At 40.8% G+C, this 21,153-nt stretch overlaps 1 protein-coding gene across 2 annotated transcripts; it reads right to left on the reverse strand.

Moving 5' to 3' along the window:
- Window positions 1–371: 371 nt before the first annotated feature.
- On the reverse strand, window positions 372–20,065 carry capn12 (calpain 12). Of its 2 annotated transcripts, XM_036149947.1 has the most exons (23): window positions 19,883–20,065; window positions 19,599–19,804; window positions 18,832–18,901; window positions 17,880–17,998; window positions 12,300–12,433; window positions 12,008–12,179; window positions 11,831–11,914; window positions 9,108–9,193; window positions 8,942–9,019; window positions 8,697–8,869; window positions 7,114–7,379; window positions 7,008–7,019; window positions 6,821–6,900; window positions 6,005–6,127; window positions 4,490–4,526; window positions 4,341–4,412; window positions 4,207–4,252; window positions 3,904–3,965; window positions 3,701–3,769; window positions 3,541–3,619; window positions 3,336–3,452; window positions 1,306–1,358; window positions 372–1,200 (listed from the first exon to the last, which is right to left on the reverse strand). In XM_036149947.1, exons 2-23 carry the CDS (start codon window positions 19,797–19,799, stop codon window positions 1,174–1,176), a joined length of 2,160 nt encoding a protein of 719 aa, XP_036005840.1. In that variant the 5' UTR covers window positions 19,800–19,804; window positions 19,883–20,065; the 3' UTR covers window positions 372–1,173. The 2 variants fall into 2 exon arrangements, with proteins under 2 accessions (XP_036005840.1, XP_036005841.1); XM_036149948.1 differs by lacking the exons at window positions 7,008–7,019; window positions 19,883–20,065 and having other exon boundaries at window positions 19,599–19,856.
- Between the last annotated feature and the right edge of the window lie 1,088 nt (window positions 20,066–21,153).

The following is a 21,153-nucleotide window of genomic DNA, read 5'->3' on the forward strand; positions in this document are numbered from 1 at the left end:
TGCAAAGTAATGGTTTCTATTGTGATGCATCTATATTGAAACTTGATGGTAGTCTTTGCCTTTCAGAGAAACACAGGATATTTTCATGTGTATCACTTTCTCAACAAAAAGAAAATTATTTTTGATGTTTTGTTTTTTTAAGTCCACCACTTCCCCCCCCCCCCATCATTTGGATGTGCACACGCCAGGATTTGCTGCCATTAGGAGGAACAAGGGTTGCACAGAAAATGAACAAAGAGCTGCAAAAGTCGCAAAACATTGAGAGACCTCCAGAAACTCAGAAAAACTGTAATTAAAAAAACTGTTTAAAACATTAGAAAGTCTGACTCCAGCAAAGCATGAGCTGCATGGCTTCAAAGTAAAAGTTGAGGTAATTTCCTAATTATCTATTTTATTCAGATGTGGACAGAATATCATGTAGGTACAAACAGGTCAAGTTGAACTGACAAAAATCATGCAAACTATAATTCAAGAAATTTCAGGACTTGGAAAACCAGACTGTTAGGAAACAAAAATATAGAGAACATTGAGAAGAAAAAAAATTTAACTGAACAGTTTGAATAGGAACTCGAAAGTATGAAGCAGTTTATTTCCAAAGAGAACAACTGAATTATTGAAACAATATACAGGTTGGTGTGAAATAGCTTTATAGTGTAGAGCAAATAAAATCGGGAATATACAATCATATTCAATAAATTACAATTTGCATTTCTAAGAGGTTTGTCTGCCAGATTAAAAGTACCTTTTGAAAGAAACAACAACCTTTAAGGCAGTAATAAACACTTTTAATTAAGCCTCCATTTCTGCATGTAAAATGTAGCTGTTTTATTGGTCTGATGCAATATTCTTATCTGAAATGCTGTGTTTTCATTAGCTGGAGGTGGACGAAATCATAATTAACACAAATAAAGACTTCTTTAAATAAAGAAGTCTTTGTTAATCTATATAATGTCTTTCCACAAAGTGAACTGAGTTACTGAGTTACTGAAATAAAGGAACCTCTTTCAATAATATTCAAATTTATTGAATATGACCGTAGATTAAAAAGAGTGGAATACAATTTAACAAGAAAAAAAGCAATGAAACAAAATAAGAGAACTTTTTTATGTTATATTTGTGGTTCTTTTATCATGCCGAGGCTCATCATCTGTAGATAATCCTCATGCTGCACCTCTACAGAGCCAGAAACTGAAGCAGCCACTGCAGGAGGAACAAAAGGAGACCAGAGAGGAAAAGAAACACACTGGTGAGATCCAGGTTATTGTGGACTCGTGATATCAGGACGACAATAACTGTTTTACTCACAGAATTGATCCCTCTGTCTTTCACCTCTTGGCTGGTCTCGGACTCAAACAGAGCTGAGAAGAAGAGAGGAACATATGACTGCATGTTCTCTTTTCAAAACTACATCACAATAAAAGGCACATAAAAGATGATGCCTCTGTTAATTATCTCAACAGCACTAATTAAATGTTGAGTTTTAATAATCTAGTCAGATCAAATAAACTGTAATGAACAGCTAAAAAGAAAAATTAACAGTGGAAGTGTCAATAAAGCAGAAACCATCAACTATAGACACGTCCCGACTGCAGGGATCTTCTTCAGGTACCACAGCGGTTCATTTTTCTTCCCCTGCTCCGTTTTCGATGCATTTAAGAGCATAAAATTAGGCTACCAGGGTAGAAATGTACCCAGGAAATAGAACCTGACAGACAGGTGGCACTTTTTCCATTTACAAGGACGAGATACTTCCAAGCATTTCTGAATATTTCTGACATTTAATAGTAGACTCTTACATCAGACCAATAAAAAGAATTTGTAATACAGAAATGTAGGCTTACCAAAAAAAAAAAAAAAAGTTTAATGCTTGGTAAAAGTTGGTCATTTTTAAAAGGTCTTTTTAATTTGACAAACAAGCCTCGTCACAACCCACGGTCGGATTTAGTGAATATGGCGATTTTTAAGAAAACAAAACGTGTCTATGCTAACTGATCAAAAACAGGAAAGGTTTAGTCCGAGTTAATGTCAGACAGCAGGGGGGGGGGGGGGGGGGGGAGTATTTAACCGGGCTTTAAACTGTGTATATAAGTATCTGATTGCAGTTCTTTATGTACTGTCTTTAAAAGATGCAGATGAATTGTCTGTTGCTCATCTTGAACAAGATCCCATGTAGAGGAGTTAGAGTATCCAAGTGGAATATTCCTCGTTAATTAAAGTAAACAACACCTATGTAAGCAAACACTGGATGTATGTATCCGCTACAGAAACTGAAGGGGCAGGCAGGGACTACACCCTCTTACACAGTTATAGTACTTGTATATTCATAGAAATAGACATACACTTAAACTCACGCTTAGCTATTTAGTGGTTCCCATCTGGATTTCTTCTGTTCTTGTCTTCTCCTGGTGGACTAACATTGCATTGCTTATATTTGTTTCGGTGTAGACTGTTTGGGTAAGTATTTGTTATTTTATGTTATTTATTTTTGTTTTTGTCCCATGCCCTAACCCCCCCCCACCCAAAAAAAGCTGAATTGCTCCATTCAAAATAAATAAAAGAATAAAGATTGCGAGAGAGAGTGTAGCCCTCACTTACAAAACTAAATCTTTTGAGGCAATGGGAACGCTTACAGTAAGAACACTGAACACCTAATTTGCCAGACTGAAACATAAAATAAAATAAATAAAGTAAACAAAGTTTGTCTTCCTAATTGGCAAATTGACATTTGAGGCTATAATAAAACAGCTTATTATTCAAGCACAGGGGTGTCCAAACTTTTTGCATCGTGGGCCGAAATTGTCAAGTCAGTAATTTGAGGGCCAAAATTTTTATTTTTTTTAACCTGCTCTAGAAACTATAATTTTAAATAAACAAAATAGACTATGTATATTTAGCTAATTTTAATAAATTAATTTCCATAAGGTTTTTATGCACCAAAGTCTGCATCCATTAGCTGTGATAGCTGTGGTCCTATTTGGTGTGAAAAAGAGTGTAAAAGGTGCGGTTATTTAAAGAGAAATGTTTTGTGTTGTGCCTAACATTGTAAGATTTTAATTTGTCTTTAATATTTTTGCCCTAATTAAAAATAAAACGAGTCCATCTGCACCAGCCACCAGGTCTGATCGGACAAATCTTTATCAAAATGGAGTTGGGGGGGGCCGCACAAAATCAGCACCGGGGTCCCATTTGGCCCAGGGGCCACACTTTGGACACGCCTGATCTAACAGCACAAACAATCCAGTCTCCAACAAGAACACGTGCCGTGCTTCATCCTTGATGAGCCAGAGAGGAGTCCTGTATTTGTTTTATCGTTGTTTTGCTGCTGTGTGTGTTACCGAAGAGTTTGCGTAGCCTGGAGACGCCGGACACGAAGCCACGGAAGGACAGGTGAGGCTCTCCGGCCACGAAGCGCTCAGATAGGAGCTGAACCACCTTGTTGTCGCACGTCATTCCTGGCAAACGGACAAGCAGAGAGATGCACATGGGGCAACGATCTGCGCGCTTGGGTGCACGTGGTTGTCTGTGAGTGCAAGTTCATACCGACGGCTTCCAGCGCCAAGCTGAGCTCAAAGGGGCTGATGCTTCCAGAAGAGTCCTCATCGAACTGAACAAAGATGGACTGAAAGGAAAAGCAACTTTAATGACATACAGAGCCATTTTTCTGTCCTCTCAACGGTACAATTTAAAGTGTGTGCTTCACCTGCAGCGTGCGCAGATCAGCCAGCAGGGTCTTTGCTTGCTCTCGGCTGAGAGTGGAGCGGCCCTCAGTCTGCCAGCGGAGTTAAGAAGACAGCAGGACTTGAACTTAGGAGAACAGAGACTGCTTTGTGCAGCTGAGTAAACCATTGGTGGCGAAGAAATACACAGAGAGAGGAGGAGAGTGAGTGGAGGACAAAAGGATACGTCCTCTCCAAAGATGATCTGCCTACACGTCTCCAGAGGCAGATGGTAACTTTTGTCAAACACTGTTTTTGGGGACATAAAGACAGAGCTATGGTGAAAGAAGATGAAAAGTGTCTATACAGTCATCCACAAACCAAGTTCAGTTTACTTTGCCTCATTACAGCAACAAGCCACTGTCTAGACAGACGACCTCTGCACTTCCACTGTCGATCACATTGCTACTGCGGCTCCATCTAGTGGTCATAATGTCACACAGCAGCTTCCTTTATATATAGGTGTTGAAAAACAAAAACAAAATCAAACCTGAGTTGATGAGATTCATAATCTCTTGAGCATTCAGCCTGTCATCCTATTAAAGGACAGCAAAAAACAAAAATAAAACCTCCCTCCGTGGGATAAAACGTGTATTGTAGGTCATGAAGGGTAGTAATTGTTACCGGGCCAGCCTTCTCTTCAAAAGTCTTCTGAATTGTGGTTTGGTCCTCAGGGAGGACCGGAGCAGCCATAACCTGAGAGAGGTGTGCGTTTTAACACAATGCATAGTTCACTAGATGAATCCGTTGAAGTTTAATGTGCGTAAACTCACTGGGAGGTAGTCGGAGGAGCAGGTAAAGTCCTGAACCCTGGAAATGAAAGAAAACATCAGATTTCCATTGGATCGCGTCAAAGGAAGGCTTTTTTTTTAAAGCTTAGGATACACTGCAGCATTGATCATTTCCAGATTTCACCCTCAGGTTTCCAGGTGGGGAACTCTGCAACTACTTGCACACTTTGTGTGGCTGGTTGGGACAAAAAGCTACGAGTGTGTGAGGGCAGCAGACCCAGAGTCAGCCGGTCAAAGATCCTCACATATTTTGAGTCTAATCTGGACCCTATCAGGCTGGAATATTTAACCCAAACAATCCTGAACAAATGTAGTATAATGATATACCATTTCATTAAATCCCTTCTTCAAAGGTATGTTTGAATATATAATTCATTTATACTGAATCCACTCTTGTTACCAGTTAATACTTTTGGGTTACCTCGTTCCAGTTGCCAGCTTTATTGAGCCTAATCAGGCATATAAAAGGCATTGAGAGCTTTATCTTATTATAAAACTGTTAGTGCAACATTATCCTTGCAGGGTTGTTGCGGGGGGCTGGTTCCTTTCTGCAGCCGCCAATAGGTGCATCCTGCATTAGTAGCTGGTTTTTAGAACAGCAGGGGAACACACCATACATTTACACTATAATACTGTAGTGAGGGTAGGGCTGGGCGATAAATCGATTTAATCGATTAATTCCAATTTACAATTCTTTAAGATTTCATTTTTGGAAAATCTGGATTTTATTTTGCCAATACACTCATTGGGTTTCCATGAAGAGAACAGCATGTGATGCTGAATATATGTTTAGGCAAATATATTGTCAAAATATTGTTAAGTGGAAACTTTTTTTTACCATAATACAAGGTACTTCATTTACTAATTAACTTTTTTTTTAACTTAGTTTGAAGTTCACAAGTGCAGTGAAGCCTGTTCTTAGCTCAATAATACCACTAGCAGCAAATGTTTTGTTATATTTTCATTGTTTATAATGGCACGGCTGCCATCTTGTTTTACAAGCCTGTTTCACAGCTTGTTTTTTAGTTGCACTTTGAATTCAGGTCAACTTCCTGACGAAATGCTTGACATAAAAGCAAGGTTTTAAAATAATTTCTTTAATTTCTTTTTATGAAACAAAAAGGAGGAAAAAAAACGGATTAATCGGATTTGGTATGATAAAATCGGAGATTTATTTTTTAATCCATATCGCCCAGCCCTAAGTGAGAGGTGATTTAGGAAAGCCAATTAATCTGACAGGGATATTTTTGGAAGGTGATATATCCATATCGAACCCATGAATGCACAGAGAGGTCCTGGCCAAGATTTAAATGCTGCTTCAAGGCAACAATTGTGACAACTGCTCTACCGTGTAGCCCATTAATCAAGTTCTCTAAGCAAAAACTCATAAACCGAGGAACCTTATCTCTTTTCTGACTTTGAGCTGTAGGTGTTTCATTTAAATTAGTCTCCTGGTGTTTCACTCTCGTCAATAAAGAAAAGTTTCCTCCATCTCACCCAAGAGTGTTTCTGGTCTTGGAGAAAATGCGGACGAAGAACTCTCCTGGCTGGTTGGGCCGATAAGCGGATCCGACGATGACATAGTGACCCGGCTCCAGACGCAGCTTCCTCCACACACCTCTGTGGGGGCAAGGTTTGCTCCACATCAAAATCAAGAAGCATTTTCTGAGGGGTTCACAGTATGGCGTAAAGGTAGCAAACATGTAGAGACTTTTAGAAACTCGTGAAAGGCGTAAAGACAGTGGCGCTCCTGGAACGATCTGTGATATGCAGAAACTATGGAGGACTCAGGACTTTGGTACAATGCTTCGATCATCCCGGACCCCAAACTATGCGATTCAGCCTCTTTTCATTTGCACCTAAAATATTCAACCTCCAATAAAAATAAATATTTTGGCAAAGTATGCAAACTAGCAGCTGGTTGCAATAGACAAACCAAACAAGAATAGTTTAAATAGCTCAACAACACATGTGTTATAAGTAAGTTCAGCAAACTGAACACACATTGATGACTATTGCTGTAATTGTTCAAACCCTTTAATGATAGACATCTTTAGTCCTTAGCAGAGCAGCCATTTTCCATCATGATCTGCTGCAAACATGATTCAAAGCCAGACAGCAGCTTCCAGCAGCACTGCTGAGGAATCCTCGTGGTCAAACGCCTCTTTCCACCCCAATTTGCTTCACTCTGTGTGTTTTCAAATCCCTCCAGAGATGTCTAAGAGTTCAGAAGTCTTTGCTCCTTGCTGTGGTCCCTTGGAGTTTAAATAAAGATCTGCTCTAGATTTCCAGACTAAAGTAAAAGACTCTCACCTCTGGGCTTTGTATTTCCCAGAGCGACCCACCGGGCGGGTTTTCATGAAGAAGCTGCGGTCCAGACAGCCTCCCTGCAGCTATGTAGAGAAAAAGAGAAAAATGGATAAAACACTCTAGTTGGAAACGTTTATAGATATTTGGAAATTGCTTTGATATTATTTAAAGCGGATTGTTTATAAGTTACCTCGGGAGGAACCTGGAAGAGAGAAGCAAAGCAACAGAGGAGTTCATGGGAGAAGGTGAGACCTCCAGGATGTGACGGACCGCTAAAAGGTGAGTTAAGTTCTGACCTTGTAGACGTGGAAAGCGATGAAGAGGAAGTTAATTTTGTCATTCTGCCTGCGGTTCTTCTGCAGCAGCTCCACCAGCACCGTGCAGTGCTTCGCTTTCTGCTTCTGTTTCTCTGCTGTCTTCAACGCCTCTGGGGTCAGGGCCTCTTCACCCTTATCAATCTCATCTTCATCATCCTCCTCATCATCCTCCTCCTCTTCATCATCCTCCTCCTGGTCCTGCTCTCTGAGCACCAGCAGGAACTGGGGATTCTTCCAGAAGGACTCTAGCATCACATTGAAGGGAGTTAAACACCAGGTCCCGAATTGACAAAGATCCCTAAAACTAAAAGTAGCTCTTAGTGACGTCATTTAGGAAAAAAATGTAGAGTTTCCCAAATTATATGATTCTTTTCTTATAATTTTACCTCGGTAAAATAAAAAATTAATCGCAAAGCATCTCAGGCCTTAAGAGAGCTCCTAACCTGATAAAATGTGAGGAATAGTGAGGAGCACTTTTAGCAAATCTAAGAGTGTCTGAAGCAGGAAGATGGCAGAAACAGAGAGAGCTGATTGGTTGATCCACCACCTAAACAGTGGAAGTAAGCACAAAAGCTCTTTAACAATCATATAATAATATTTAGATAAGATAAACTTTATCATCCCCACAGGGAGAAATCTATTAGTGTCAGAGGCCCGTCAGGTTAAATGCACGGCTCTACCTAATGCAATTTTATGGAGGATAAATAATAATAGACAAATTTTGGATAATCAGGAATACAAAGTGGAGAAATTTACAAAGAATATATATAAAAGAGGTGAGAAAGTATTTTATTTATTGCGTGATGATGTCTGTAGCCTAAATGGTCATCTAGAAGTTAACTTAAGTGTGATGCCGTGTCCTCGCTTTGATCACTACACAGAGAACTTCTTCTCACCTTCCAGGCTGGTGCGTAAAAAAAGCACCAAGATGTGCAGAGAATAAGGCGCATTGATCTGCAGCAATACGCTTTAAACTCTGTGTATTTGTGCCGTGATCCGGGGACTGGTTTGACTTTCAACACCTCCCAGAGGTAAATGGATGGATGCGCTGCTGTTCGGTTTTTCCATTTTGTTTCTCCATTTCATGTTGGTGATTTTTCCAAATACGACCGCTTTATATAAGCAGGCAATCCTAGTTAATCTGACATGTGAGTGCAAATTAACATCAAATAGATAAGGTGGTAAAATGACTGACGAGTAAAAATAAGCAAATCAAAATAATGATGAGGATCTAAATAAGGTGCTTTAAAACATTTTAATGCTGAGTGATAGTAAGTTTTTCTAGTTTTCATCATCATGAGACACATTTCCTAATCCAGTCTAATTTCTCTCCTTTAATCACTAGGAGCGTGTTTGTTTTTTTCTTCTTCTACTATCCATCAATCACACTTAGCAACAAGGTCAACCACACCTCCTCACTATAATAAAAAAAACTTCATTTTTTTTATATTAGGCTAAGATAGGAGCTCTCTGAGAGGACTCTGGGAATCTTTGTGAATATGGGCCCTGGTCTGTGGAGGGTAAGAACAGGTAATGGTGAAGATCTGATCTCTCAGACATACTGTTGTATTTGCGGCTTCCTCCAGCGGAGCTTCCTGGTACCCAGGAGCCTTTGTGTTCGCTAACAGTCCAGGTAGACTGGCCGGTGGGTGTGTCTCCCTCCTCCAAAGAGTCTGGACTCACGCTGCAGAGCTCCACAACGTTGAACATCCTGCTGAAGTCATCGGCGCTGATCCTAAAACAGATGGCCATTAAAACCAGATCATCGGATCCTTTCACGGCTCAGGTTTAAGCATCTCCTGCATACCAGAACTCCCCATCTTCTTCCAGCTTGAGTTCAATCCTTTCCTTCTCCGACTGGTCCGTCTCGCCCCACTCTTTACACCTGGAGGGGGCGAACGAATGCAGAGGAACACCTCAGGGTCTGCAAACATTCAGCGATCTGTTCCTCTATGACCTGTCTTCCTGCTCACTTATCACTCCAGGATCCACAAAACTCAACAAAACCCCACGGGTTCCTCAGCTTTAGCAGCAAAGTCTCCTCCGATCCCTTTTTCACCTAAAATATTAATAGAATCAGTGAGAATAAACAAACTTTAAATGCACAAGAGAGGTTGTGTGAATGATACGAGTAAAATGACCTGTGATTGGGTAGCCAAGATTTACATGCAGATGATTAAATGATTAAAGAACAAATTTAAGTAGAACTTCATGCCAAATATCAAACTATAGGTTGTGGCTGATGATGCATTCACAGAAAAATGGGAGTTTAAATTTTCAAACATTTGCTTGATGAAAAAAACGTGAAGGAAGAAAAATGATGGTTTCTATTTTTAAATCAAAATGTTTAATGCTCTAGTATATAACATTCGTTTATCATTTACAGCTCCATAAGCATAACTTTTTTATACCTTCCAATGCATGGTAGTAGGCTAAAACAAAATTAGTGTGCCGTTGTGAAGAGGAAAACAAATGATTAATGGTTTGCAAAATATATATATATATTTTTTACAAATAAAACTCTGGAGGATGTGAAATTCATTTGTATTCAGCCCCCCTTTTACTCATACACGCCTGAATAAAAGCCTTAAACAGTGTCCTAATGCGGTACCGCGCGCGAGCTATTTTTAGAAACACAACGTCACGATGACGTCACATCACGTGGTACGCAGTAGGGCATGCTTGCATAGTCCCCCGCTGTTTTGCTGTAAAAGAGACGTGCGTTACCCTTGCTTTTACTCGGTAAACGACTGCTTTTTCCAAATCTAAGACCATGGTTTTTAAACATTGTTGCTATGGAACGTGCAACAGCGACTCGAGGTACGCTGATCGGCCGCATATGAAGGATGTTTTCTTCAAGACTGCCAAGGAGAAATGTGTACGCTGGGACCGGGGCGGTCGGCCTACACAACAGTTCAACCCGGAAAAAGTTACCAAATTCAAGTACATATGTAGCAAGCATTTTGTCGGAGGAAAGGGCCCAACCGAAGAACATCCTGACCCAATTCCAGCGACATCAAGTCAAGGTAAGAGTATTTTGGTGGCCGACATGTTAATAAAGTAGCGCCTGCTACCATGACAGCATATAGGCTATCATGGTAGCAGGCGCTAACATGATAGCCTGCTACCAGGCTTACTCAAAAACATTTCAAATGAGACAAACATTAAACATATACCCATTCCTGGACGGTGATTGCAAAAAAAAAAAAAAAAAAAAAAAAAAACGGCCGACGCTGCCTTGATCGCCGCGCAGGAAAAAAAACAAAGCTTACCGTTCATCAACTCGGCCAGTTTTCCAGTCTTTTTAAGCCATCGAATCTCAAGCCATCGTTTGAGCTGAAGGTTGGTGTGTTCTTCGACAGTGCGACCAGTAATCCGTGCGCCTGGGACATCGTCTTGGGAAAGTTTAACGGCTGTAAAGTCGGTCATATCTGTTATCCGTGCGTTCTCTCCTGTATGCGTTCTCTCCTGTATGCCCTACCTAAGCGGCAAAAGGGGCGTTGCTCTTGAGACGGTGACGTCACGTGCGCGGTACCGCATTAATAAAGTCCAGCAGTTTGTAATCTAATTTCAGTATAGAAACATGCAGGTCAGCCAAGGAGAGCAGTGATCAGAGAAACAACCAAGAGACCTACAGTAACTCTGGAGGAGCTGCAGAGACCCACAGCTCAGGTGGGATTATCTGTTGACAGGTGCTAAAAACATCCTTCAAGCTGTCTTTCAGCAGACGTTAGTCAGAGTTGACCAGAAGACTGATGGGAGTCATAAAAGAAAGCCTGTTAGAGGCTGCAAACGACTAAAGGCGGACAATTACCCTTAACACACGGTCATAATAGTTTGCTAAATGTGTAGATGTGAAAAACTGGCAGCTATCTACCCTAAAAGACCTGCAGCTCTAAACCGGCGTGGGTCGGTAGCTCCTGTGAAAAAGTGCCAATGATACAATGAGGCTGACTACAAATTCACTCCACACTTTTCAGATTTGTATTTATTGAATCCATTATTAACAATATATCATTTTATTTCCTCTTCACAACTATGTTGGTCTGTTACAAAAAAATAAATAAAATAAATGTGCATTAAACGGTTTGGTTGTAATGTGACAAAACGTCAAAAGATATGAATTCTTCAGCATGGCAGCACATTTATTTATTTACTAATCAGAGTCTTCCTATTGTTTGGATAACTCATTGCTAAAAGAGACATTAACTTCTGAGGGAAGTTAATTGGCATTCACATGATTTAAATGTAAATAGTAAATGGTAAATGGTTTGTACTTGTATAGCGCTTTAACTAGTCTTGACGACCTCCAAAGCGTTTTACACTACAGTTCAGTCATTCACCCATTCACACACACATTCACACCCTGAATGTGAAATTGTGTTTAGAAAAAAATGGGCCGGCTGGGTCGTTGAGCTCTCATCTGGGTCTGTGACATGAAGACCTTTCTGTTCCTGAATATGGAAGAGCACAACAATTTAATAACTATATTTATACTAATTTGGTATTTCGGGGGTTTTATGAATAAATTTAAAGGATAAAACAATTTGGACCATCATTTATATTTAAATCACTACAAAGTTGGGGTGACGAAAAGAGGACTTGGAATTGAATGTGATTCATTATTTCAAAAGAAAAAAAAAAAAGACTGTAGAAATAAACCCAGAGCGCAGAGTGTGCTCTGGGTTTTTCTGACCTTGTCCGTGTCGGTGATGGCGTAGGCGTGGCCCTTCACCAGCCCGTCTGCTGTCACTTTGCCAACCTCGCTGTAGTTGGTTGCCTGTTAGAAGGAAGTAGGAGAAGTTTCTCAGCGGGACGTGTCTCCACCTCCAGCTTAAAAAAAAAATAAAAATAACACACATGTGTCCTGAACCTGGATGAAGCAGCTGAGCAGGCTGCCTCGGGACAGGGCAGCGGTGAGGATCCTCCAGAGGACCGGAGGGGTGCGGGACGTGATGGGGATGGAGTACGCGATGCCTCCTGTGAAATCCTCCATGCCCTCTGAGATGTTTCCCCCCTTCAGGCTCCCGTAGGAGCCCACCAACCTGCACGAAAGGTGAGACATTCATCTCCAGTCTGACTGCTGAAGGGACAAGCACACACAGAGAGCGTGGGTGATCGCAGTCATTACAGCCCGGCAGCATATGCTGCTGGTGGCGACTGACTTGGCATAGGCCTTCTCCACCAGGGCGCTCCAGAACTCGTTGCGGGTGCGAGAGTAGCTGAAGAGCAGACGGCCTTCGCGCACTGGCAGCCTGTCATCCACAACCACCTCCACCCACTCACCATACTGCCAGAACTGCACAGACAGAGAGAGAGAGGCGGGGAGGAGAGGCAAATTAAAAAAAAAAAAGCTGAAAGGAGGGGAAGACTGGATGTACTGAGTCAGGAGGAATTATGACCGGGAGGAGTCTAGCGTGTGAACCTTTTAAAGCCCCAGTTTTTCCTGCAGTACCGTAAAAAATCTGAATCGTGATGCATTAATTCAGTCAATACGGTTTGTATTCGGTCAGACGATGAAATCACTCATTTATTTTCCTTTGTTTTAAGGAGGAAATTCAGATTTTAGAGCTGCTGAACGACGCAGTTTCTAAAGCGCGCTCATGGTCAAGCTGCAGGTGATTTTTCTTCTCTGGAAAAGAGCCGTAATCCCAAAAATAACAGCCCAACCAGACAGTTTTGGTTTTCTAGGTGCACCAGTTCAGTGTGTGGGAAATGGCTTCTCTGTTGCAGAGCGCAAGGTGTTCAGTGGTATTCTCCTCAATGGCGCCACCAGGGGGTGGCCAGAGGTGGCCACAGCCACCCCACTCACCAGTGTAAACTACAGTAGCATCATTTTAGCATTTCATCGCATTATGCACAGCCAACACAGCAGCAGCTCTTCTTGACTTTCTATTGCGCTTTTATTTGAATCTGCCAGTATCTAGTAATTGTTTTGTTTTTCAATAAATGAATAAATGTACACGTTATTCCTAATATAATTACACAATAAAAAGGAATTGTTGTTCAACTCAAATGTTAACTGTTCTGTTATTGTCAATGCACATTAGATCATTAGTAACATTAAAAATCAAACATCCATCCATATTCTTACTCGCTTTATCCCTCATGGGGTCCCGAGGGGTGCTGGTGCCTATCTCCAGCATTTTAATGGGCGAGAGGCGGGTACACCCTGGACTGGTTAAAAATCAAACAATAAACCAAAAGATGTTAGTAGGTGTTTACTTAAGTCTTTAGGATAGATTTCTACAGGCAGCTTAACTAAAACAGAAGAGTAATATCTTGAAATTATGGCTTTTAGTTTCAGTGCCACACCAGGAGTTTAAGCAGCGGCCTCGATCACCAGAACCAGTCACTCAAAGCATTTCAGTCTCATTTGGTGACTTTATTTTTTAATCGTCTGATTTCACAGCATAGTGGTTAAAGCAGGGTGTTTGTGTCTTGGGAAGGCTGAATGGTCTCTGGTTTGAATCCCACTGGCTTCCACTCTGTGTCCCAGAGCAAGATCCCAGAATGCTCCCCAGCGGGCCCCATGGTGGCAGCCCACTGCTCCCTGAGGGACGGGTTAAACATAGACGATAACTTTCATTGGAATGTACAAAGTTGCAATTATAAATAAAGATTATTATTATAAAAATAATATTTGACCTGCTATTTCACTGTTTTCTGCGCTTTGAATATAATTATTATCTTTCTTTGTCATTGCGATGTACATTCCACTGGATTTGAACTGAGAACTTTGCAGCCACGCCAAAAACGCAAAGCACCCCGCGCTCCGACCAGTCGGCCACCGCTCGCCTGAATCTTTCTCGCCGTTACTGCATTTGTTGTAATCTGGTGTGAGTCACGGTGGTAAACGGGTTCCTGGGAGCAGCTCAGAGCAGGCCTGGACTGGTCTTCAGTGAGCGCTATTGTGTGTGTGGTCCTTGTGTTGATCAACATTTTTGGGACATAAATCTGTTCAGGTGATGCAATACTGGGGACAAAAAAAAAAAACATGAACCCTTTATGCAAGTTACTGCAACTGAACGAAACAGAAGCCGAGGCGTGATTCACGTAGGGATGGACTTCCAGGAAATATCTGTGAGTCCTCTGGGGGAAAGGACACACGCCTGCATGAATGCAGCCCAGGAGGAGCCGCTCACTGCATGTCCGGACTGCTCTGTGGGGGTAAAAGGAGTCTCCGTCCTGCCTGTTCAGTCACGCCACATTCTCCCCAACAGTCTCCAAAGGCCCTGAAGCTCCAGGGCGAAATCATCTCTGAGTCGTCTGTTTGTTTTTGTGAACTTGAGATGTCTGCTGAGATTAATTTTATTGATCTGAGCAGGTCAGAGCCAGAGAATGTAGATTTCAATCACTCCGTCTAATGAGATGATAATAATAACGCTATGGGTATTTGCTGTTCTCCTCTGATCTGTGAAACTGGGAGAGATCATCTGAAGATGATTTAATAGCTCTTCATAACTGCTGTTTTCGTTCAAAGCGTCAGAGCTGAGGCACGGCAGCTAAACGAACAGACGGCGCATTGTGTTAGTCTGAGAATATGGAGCCAAATCTGATAAAATGTTAAGAAATAGAAAGAATCTGACTTCTGCTACCCAAAGCAAACAAGTGTAAATTAGCTCTATGAGTCGACCATAATTGTTTAGGGTTCAACAGTCTGCTGGATCTATAGTTGGAACAGTGTAAAAGTCTTGAGTGCTACCAGATTATTTAGATTTAGTTTCTATGGAGCTAAACTATCTCATTATCTATAAAACTACAATTGTTCAATTATGGAGGTCTTTTAAAGTTATTATTTGACTTTTGGGTGTTTTTTTCACCTCACAATTACTGTCCAGTCGTGTAAAACTGGAAGAATTGATGATGAAAACCACTTTTAAAGGTTAGACAAAAGTTAATTTCCTAGGAAGCCATATCTATCTATCTAGACACCCATTCCTTGGATGGATGGATGGATGGATGGATGGATGGATGGATGGATGGATGGATGGATGGATGGATGGATGGATGGATGGATGGATTTTAAGACCCATCTTTACTGGGTCTTCAGGTACTTTATGTCATACGATGTATTCATACTCTCAGGTATTACATCAGGTTGCATTAAGGTTCAGATACATTTTTTTTAACTGAGTACATCCTGGTTGGAATTATGTCTCAGATTTTGTGAGCATTAATTTAAATAAATTTCATCTATCTTTTGTACATATTTAAAAAAAAAAAACAGCCAATACGACATCCTCTGCCTTCACACAGGTATGAAACTAGAGTGACATCCCTTTTATTAATCCTGGGTTTCCTCCGGCCTCTGCAGCTGTAATGGCCTGAACGCTTCCTGCGAGGAGTTTATGAACGTGTTTATGAGAATATTCCTGAGGAATATTCACTGGAACAAAGGGACCAGCTCATAAAAACAGTTCTCCCTCCACCAAACTTGACACTAATGCAGTGAGGCAAGTGCTGTTCTACTGGAAACTGCATAACCCAGACTAACCTGTTGGGTTTCCTGTCTAGAGTCGAGAGATGACGTGCTTTACACCCCTGTATCCGACACTCTATATTGTAACCGGTGACGTAAAGCTACGATGCAGCTACTGGGCCATGGAGACCATTGCACAAAGCTCTCCATTCACTTTTCTAGAGCTAATCTGAAGGCCATATCAAGTCTGGGGGTCTGTAGCGAACGTCTCTGCAGAATGTTGGAGGCCTCCGTGCACCAAGCATCTCGGCCTGCTGCTGCTAATCTCCAGTTAGTTATATTACCATTAACAGATGGCTGTAGAATATTTAATATTGTTGAAATTTCACATCTTGAGACCAAACTTACACAAATGTTTGCTGAAGCGGTCTGCATGCCTTGGTGCTGAGTTTTATACACCTGTGGCTATAGAAAAATTAGATTTTGTTGACCAAGAACAACGAAGGATATCTTGGCAATAATCTTCAGATCAGAGATGGGTTCTTCAGTTTTAGTCTTTGAATCCCAGTAGTAGTAACAAGATCCAAATCTTGTTTGGATCTTGTTAGAGGAAAGATTTGTTTAATTTAGGACTTGCAGACGATAGTGTTTGCATGGGTTCAGATTCCTACTAACGTAAATTAAACAGTCAAAATACTAATTTATATCTTCACTAGCTTTTCCTTTACGAATTTGACAAACTTGTTTTTCATTATTTGTCATAAAAGTGCTTTGTAGTTGTACAATATGTGGAAACTTAAGATGATAATTCAACTTTCCCTCAGCACAAATATACGTGTTTCTAGGTGAAACATGAGGATCTGACACCACAAGCCAATTTGTGGAGATTTTCTTTTGCCTAAGTGTAAACATTTCTCCCCACAAATCATCCAACATGTGGAAGTCGCTCTCAGTCATGCTACACTGTTGAACATAAATCTTATCAGTGCTTGATTCTGTGTCTGTTTTCAGGATTATTTTTAATTAGATTGCTGTCATCAACATTTTTGGTTTATCGTTACTGTGCAATTTTTAACAAGCAAGACTTAAATCAGAGGCAGCCGGCCTTTCAACCATATAAACGCACAGGAGGGGCAGCAGCTCGGTTCAAGATTCAGCAATCGCCTTGCACCTCAGGAGCAAAGGACACACTTTTGACGACACTGATGTCCAGATTTTGGACAGAGAGAACAGATGGTTTGAAAGAGGGGGGGAAACTAAGAAGCCATCTTGGTACAGAAGGGGAGGATTGTGCTACCAACTCCTCGATAAATAAAACTTGGTCCTCCAACTAACTCCAAAGATATTACATAAGCTGTCTCATGATTCAGGTGACCAAGGACTTAACTCACACCGAGCGATAGCCTCTAATGACCCACAGGTGTGAAGCTTAGTCATCGATTTGCCTCTGATGCGCCTCGGAGGATGGGCCTCCATGTGCTTAAAAACTGCAGCGCTCCAACTCCATTCTGCTCAAGCCGCCAGAATTGACTAAGACTCCGAAATGTCGAAAACTTTTCAGAATAAAATACTGAGCCAAAGTCCGGTTGCCTCCGATTTAAGCCTGTTTGCTGTTGCTGTGATGATGGATAACTGAGAATTTGCACAGGCAAGTGCAATCTTTAATGAAATGTTTGCTAATCATTGCTTAAAATTAGAGGTTATAATGTTATAGGTTCTGTCTCCTTTAATGCCTTATATCACAAATAAGACTGATGCTGTCAATGCAATGCGCCTGCTCTCCTAGCAAGTCACAGCAGTGGTCTCTTCATGTGCTTAAAGCCCGTCTAAGGTCCTTTTATTGGGGCGTGTGTTAAATTTCATTATATTTGCTCTTACGCTTTAACCCCTGGGCAAAATAAAGAATCACTGTCATTCATCATCTTCTTCAATGTCTTATAATAATAATAAATATTTATTAGAAGTTTTAAAAGTAAATGTAAGTAAGCTTTGTAAAATATATGTCATGATAATAGGAGTAGTTAAATATAATTAAACAATTATTATTATGAATAATAATAATAACAATAAGAAGAAGAAGAAGAATGTAGTTGTAATAATAGCAGTAGTAGTAAATTTGGTGATTTTCACCCATTTTCTAGGAGTGGTTCAGCTCTTTATTCCCAATATTTGCCCTTTTTGGGCTATATGAGTGATGTGAGTGTCATTTGTACCCTTGCTAAGTTCAAAGTGGAGGATGAGTAATAAAGCAAAAGCCTGTGAAGACTCTGGGAAAAGACAGAGAGGAGGAGGGGGGGGGGGGGTACTGGGTGTCTTTACTCACCCTGAAATGGAAGATCCCTGCATAGGAATCAGCCAGGCTCTGGTTGGGGGGCACCACCTTTACAAAGAGCGTGGGATGAATGGTGAGCGAGGAGAGGGCTGCCAGCAGCCAGCAGTTACCTGGTGGATAAAACAAGCCCGCAACTCAGTATGAGGTAACAATGAGGACTGAGTTACAGGCCTCTGGCATTAGTCTAAAGCCTTGTTTTTCAAACAGGCTAACAGCTGTACATGTTTTAGATGTTTCTCTGCTCACCTGATGTCAACTGATGGCTGACTAAAAGGCTTTTGCTGAGATGCAATCATCTGAATCAGGTGCGTCAAAGCAGTGAAAACATGCGCCTTGAGGACTACATGCTTTTATTTAGGTTTTGAATGTTGTTTTCTATGTCACACACTCATACCACACAAAACCACATTCCCCCCCCAGAGCAAACATCTGCTCTGTGTTCTGTCTCCTGGGATGATGCAGTTACCGTCTGCATCTGCAGAAATCTTGGAAAACACATCCTGGTTTCGCAAGTTTTAAAGGAAACCATGTGGTTGAAGACGAGGCTGCAGGAGGTAATTGATCAGGGATATTTACACACGACTGGAGACACATCATTCAATTCAGAGAACGCACAACTGGAGAGAATTTGTTGTGCAGAAAACATTTTTTTCTTTAGCGGACCGCTAATAAAAAACAGTCTGGAAGAATGTGGCTAATAAAACAGAGGGCTACAGTGGACTGGTCCAGGCCAATAAATACTTCTGTCCCCTGCTGTGCCATTAAGAGCTGAGCTGCAAATTCAAACATGCTGCATGTCCTCAAGTCATTTGTCTCTTTAAAAATATGATTCGCGGATTTAAATCCTCCGTGGTGTTGTGCAATGTATAAAAAAAATTAATTTGAACATAAACTTGCAGAGGCATTTTATTTATTGTCAGCATTTTGTCTCTGATGCACTTACCCAGTTGGCCCTGACAGATATCCGTGGTCCCAGTAGTGCCCTCCACAAACACAGCATCTGCACTGATTTCCTTAAGAAAAGCAACAACAGCGTCTGAACGCATGAATGTTTTAGGACGCCAGGACAGACTTTAAACAGATGTTTCAAGGGAAAAAAAGAGAGACTTAGAATACATTTCCTAAAATATTAAAAATGAGAAAAAATATATTATCGAAGAATCAGGGGCGGTTCTAGACAGGGGCCAGCAGGGGCCCATGCCCCTGTAGAAATGGTCCTGGCCCCTGTACTAAAGACATAACATTAAATACACTTCTCATAATTATTTGCAATGGCAAATAAACCATAACTGTATAATCTATCTATCTTTGACCAATTTTATTTTTTACCTACACAGTTTTACTCTTAGAAGGATTTAAAAATTAAGGTGTTTCACGTTTAGCTTTAGCCGTATTAAGTTTTCAACTGCTAGATCAGGGGTCTGAAACCTGCAGTTCCAAAACCACAAGTGGCTCACTTAATACTATTACACAGTTAAATATTGCCATTTTATTGTTTCATTTTTTTTGTGTGAAAAAACACTGGCCCCACCTTGGCCCCCCTGGTAAATTTGGTCTAGAACCGCCACTGCTAAGAATACATATATATATATGAAATGTTTATTTGGCCACTTTGGAATTTTTTTCAAATGTAAAAGAATCTAAGCAAAATATTAAAATCTCAGTTGTGTTTATTTCATTCAAAAAGAAGTTAATTTGTGACCGTCAAACCTTGGGTCTCTTCCATTTGATCTCCTTTGCTGGATTTGGATCTTTAGGCATCCCGATGGACTTCTGCTCGGCGGGAAACGTGGGATCTGAGAACAGCTTCCTTTCCTTCAGACACTGCTGCAGCAGAGCGTCAAAGTCCTGGTTCAGGAACTTCACCGGATTGTCGATGGAGCCCAGAGGAGCCAGACCGTCAGAGGCCATGTCGCCTGCAGAAGAAGGGAAACACAAATGGCAAAAGATGCACACTGAGAGCAGCCGGCGTTTAAATAGAAGCGCACACCCACCGGATCCAACAGCAGAGGATGATCCAAGGAGCGCCTCCCCGACTCGGTCCAGACGAGAAAGGAATGCGTAGACCCCGGGGCCCCTGGTTATGACACGGCGCCAACAAAGACTTTGATCTTTCTAATTTATCATCCATCAGCACCAGTCCTACCTGAGTGGACAAGAAGAGTGTAAAAAAGGCACCCGTACATCTGGACTGTGGTGTAACTAGGAAAAAAAGGCACTTCCTGTTTTCAGCTTCTTCCTCATTTTTTTTTTTTTTTTTTTTTTTTACTTGTTTCTGTGAAACATCCTTTCCAGGTAGATGCATCTCAGGGCCTGTTGGATAATCCACACCCAGATGTTCTTGGCACAGGCCACATGGAGAGTTTCCTGGTGCTGCTGAATGTGGGACACAGCGGTATTTTTACTAATTTCTGTGGTCAGTTCTACTTTAATGCAGACGTGTCCAAAGTGCGGCCTAGGGGGCATTTTGCGGCCCCTGGACTGATTTTTATGGGACTGCCCAACTGCGTTTCAAGAAAGACTTTTGTCCACATAGGCAAAATTATTACAGAAAAGTTAAGATTTTACAAATTGAAACGTTAGGTACAACACAAGGCAAGTTTTTTTTATAAAGCACTTTTCAGTAACAAGACATTTCAAAGTGCTGTACATGACCAAAAACAAACAAAAAAAGAAAGCATTACAGAGTAAAGAAAAAAAAAACACCACAGAGACAGAGGGAAAACATTACAGAAGAAAGTACATCGCAGTGGAATAGTAGCAGCAGGCCAAGATATAAGATAAGTTGGACTATAAACCAAAACATTCAAAGAAAACATGTATTATGATAGTAATTATTATTATTTTTGATGATGATGATATATTAATAACCAGACTTTTTACATTCTCTTTAATTTCATGCTAAATAGGAGCACATCTCATTAACTCAAAAGCAGACTTTTGTGAATTCAAATTTGTTTCTAATTCATTGATAAAAATAGAGCAAGTGAATTCTTAAGATATACATATCCAAATTCCTGCTCTTGTATTGTCAGACAAAAACCCCCTTTTTAAAAAAATAAAAATAAATAAATAAAAAACTGAGCCTAACCCTAATTTGTAAACTGGTTGACTGTCGTAATAAAGCACAAGAGAAAAAAACAGTTTATAACTTTGGATGATTAGTGATTTAAGCATCCTTTTCCTACAGAAAACCTGAGTAATTTGTTTAATTAAAATGATCATACTTTGTAGAGCAGGTATAAAAATCCCAAGCATACCTCAG

Source organism: Fundulus heteroclitus, chromosome 18 (assembly GCF_011125445.2).
Source record: "Fundulus heteroclitus isolate FHET01 chromosome 18, MU-UCD_Fhet_4.1, whole genome shotgun sequence".
NCBI lineage: Eukaryota > Metazoa > Chordata > Actinopteri > Cyprinodontiformes > Fundulidae > Fundulus > Fundulus heteroclitus.

What these genes read in the sequence shown, in the direction of transcription:
- capn12 (XM_036149947.1), bottom strand. Translation starts at nt 19,799, where the DNA reads ATGGCCTCTGACGGTCTGGCTCCTCTGGGCTCCATCGACAATCCGGTG. An exon ending in TATCTGTCAGGGCCAACTGG is followed by an intron (nt 17,999 to 18,831) that starts GTAAGTGCATCA and finishes TTTATCCACCAG; the next exon opens with GTAACTGCTGGCTGCTGGCA. An exon ending in CTTGGCGCTGGAAGCCGTCG is followed by an intron (nt 3,453 to 3,540) that starts GTATGAACTTGC and finishes TCCGTTTGCCAG; the next exon opens with GAATGACGTGCGACAACAAG.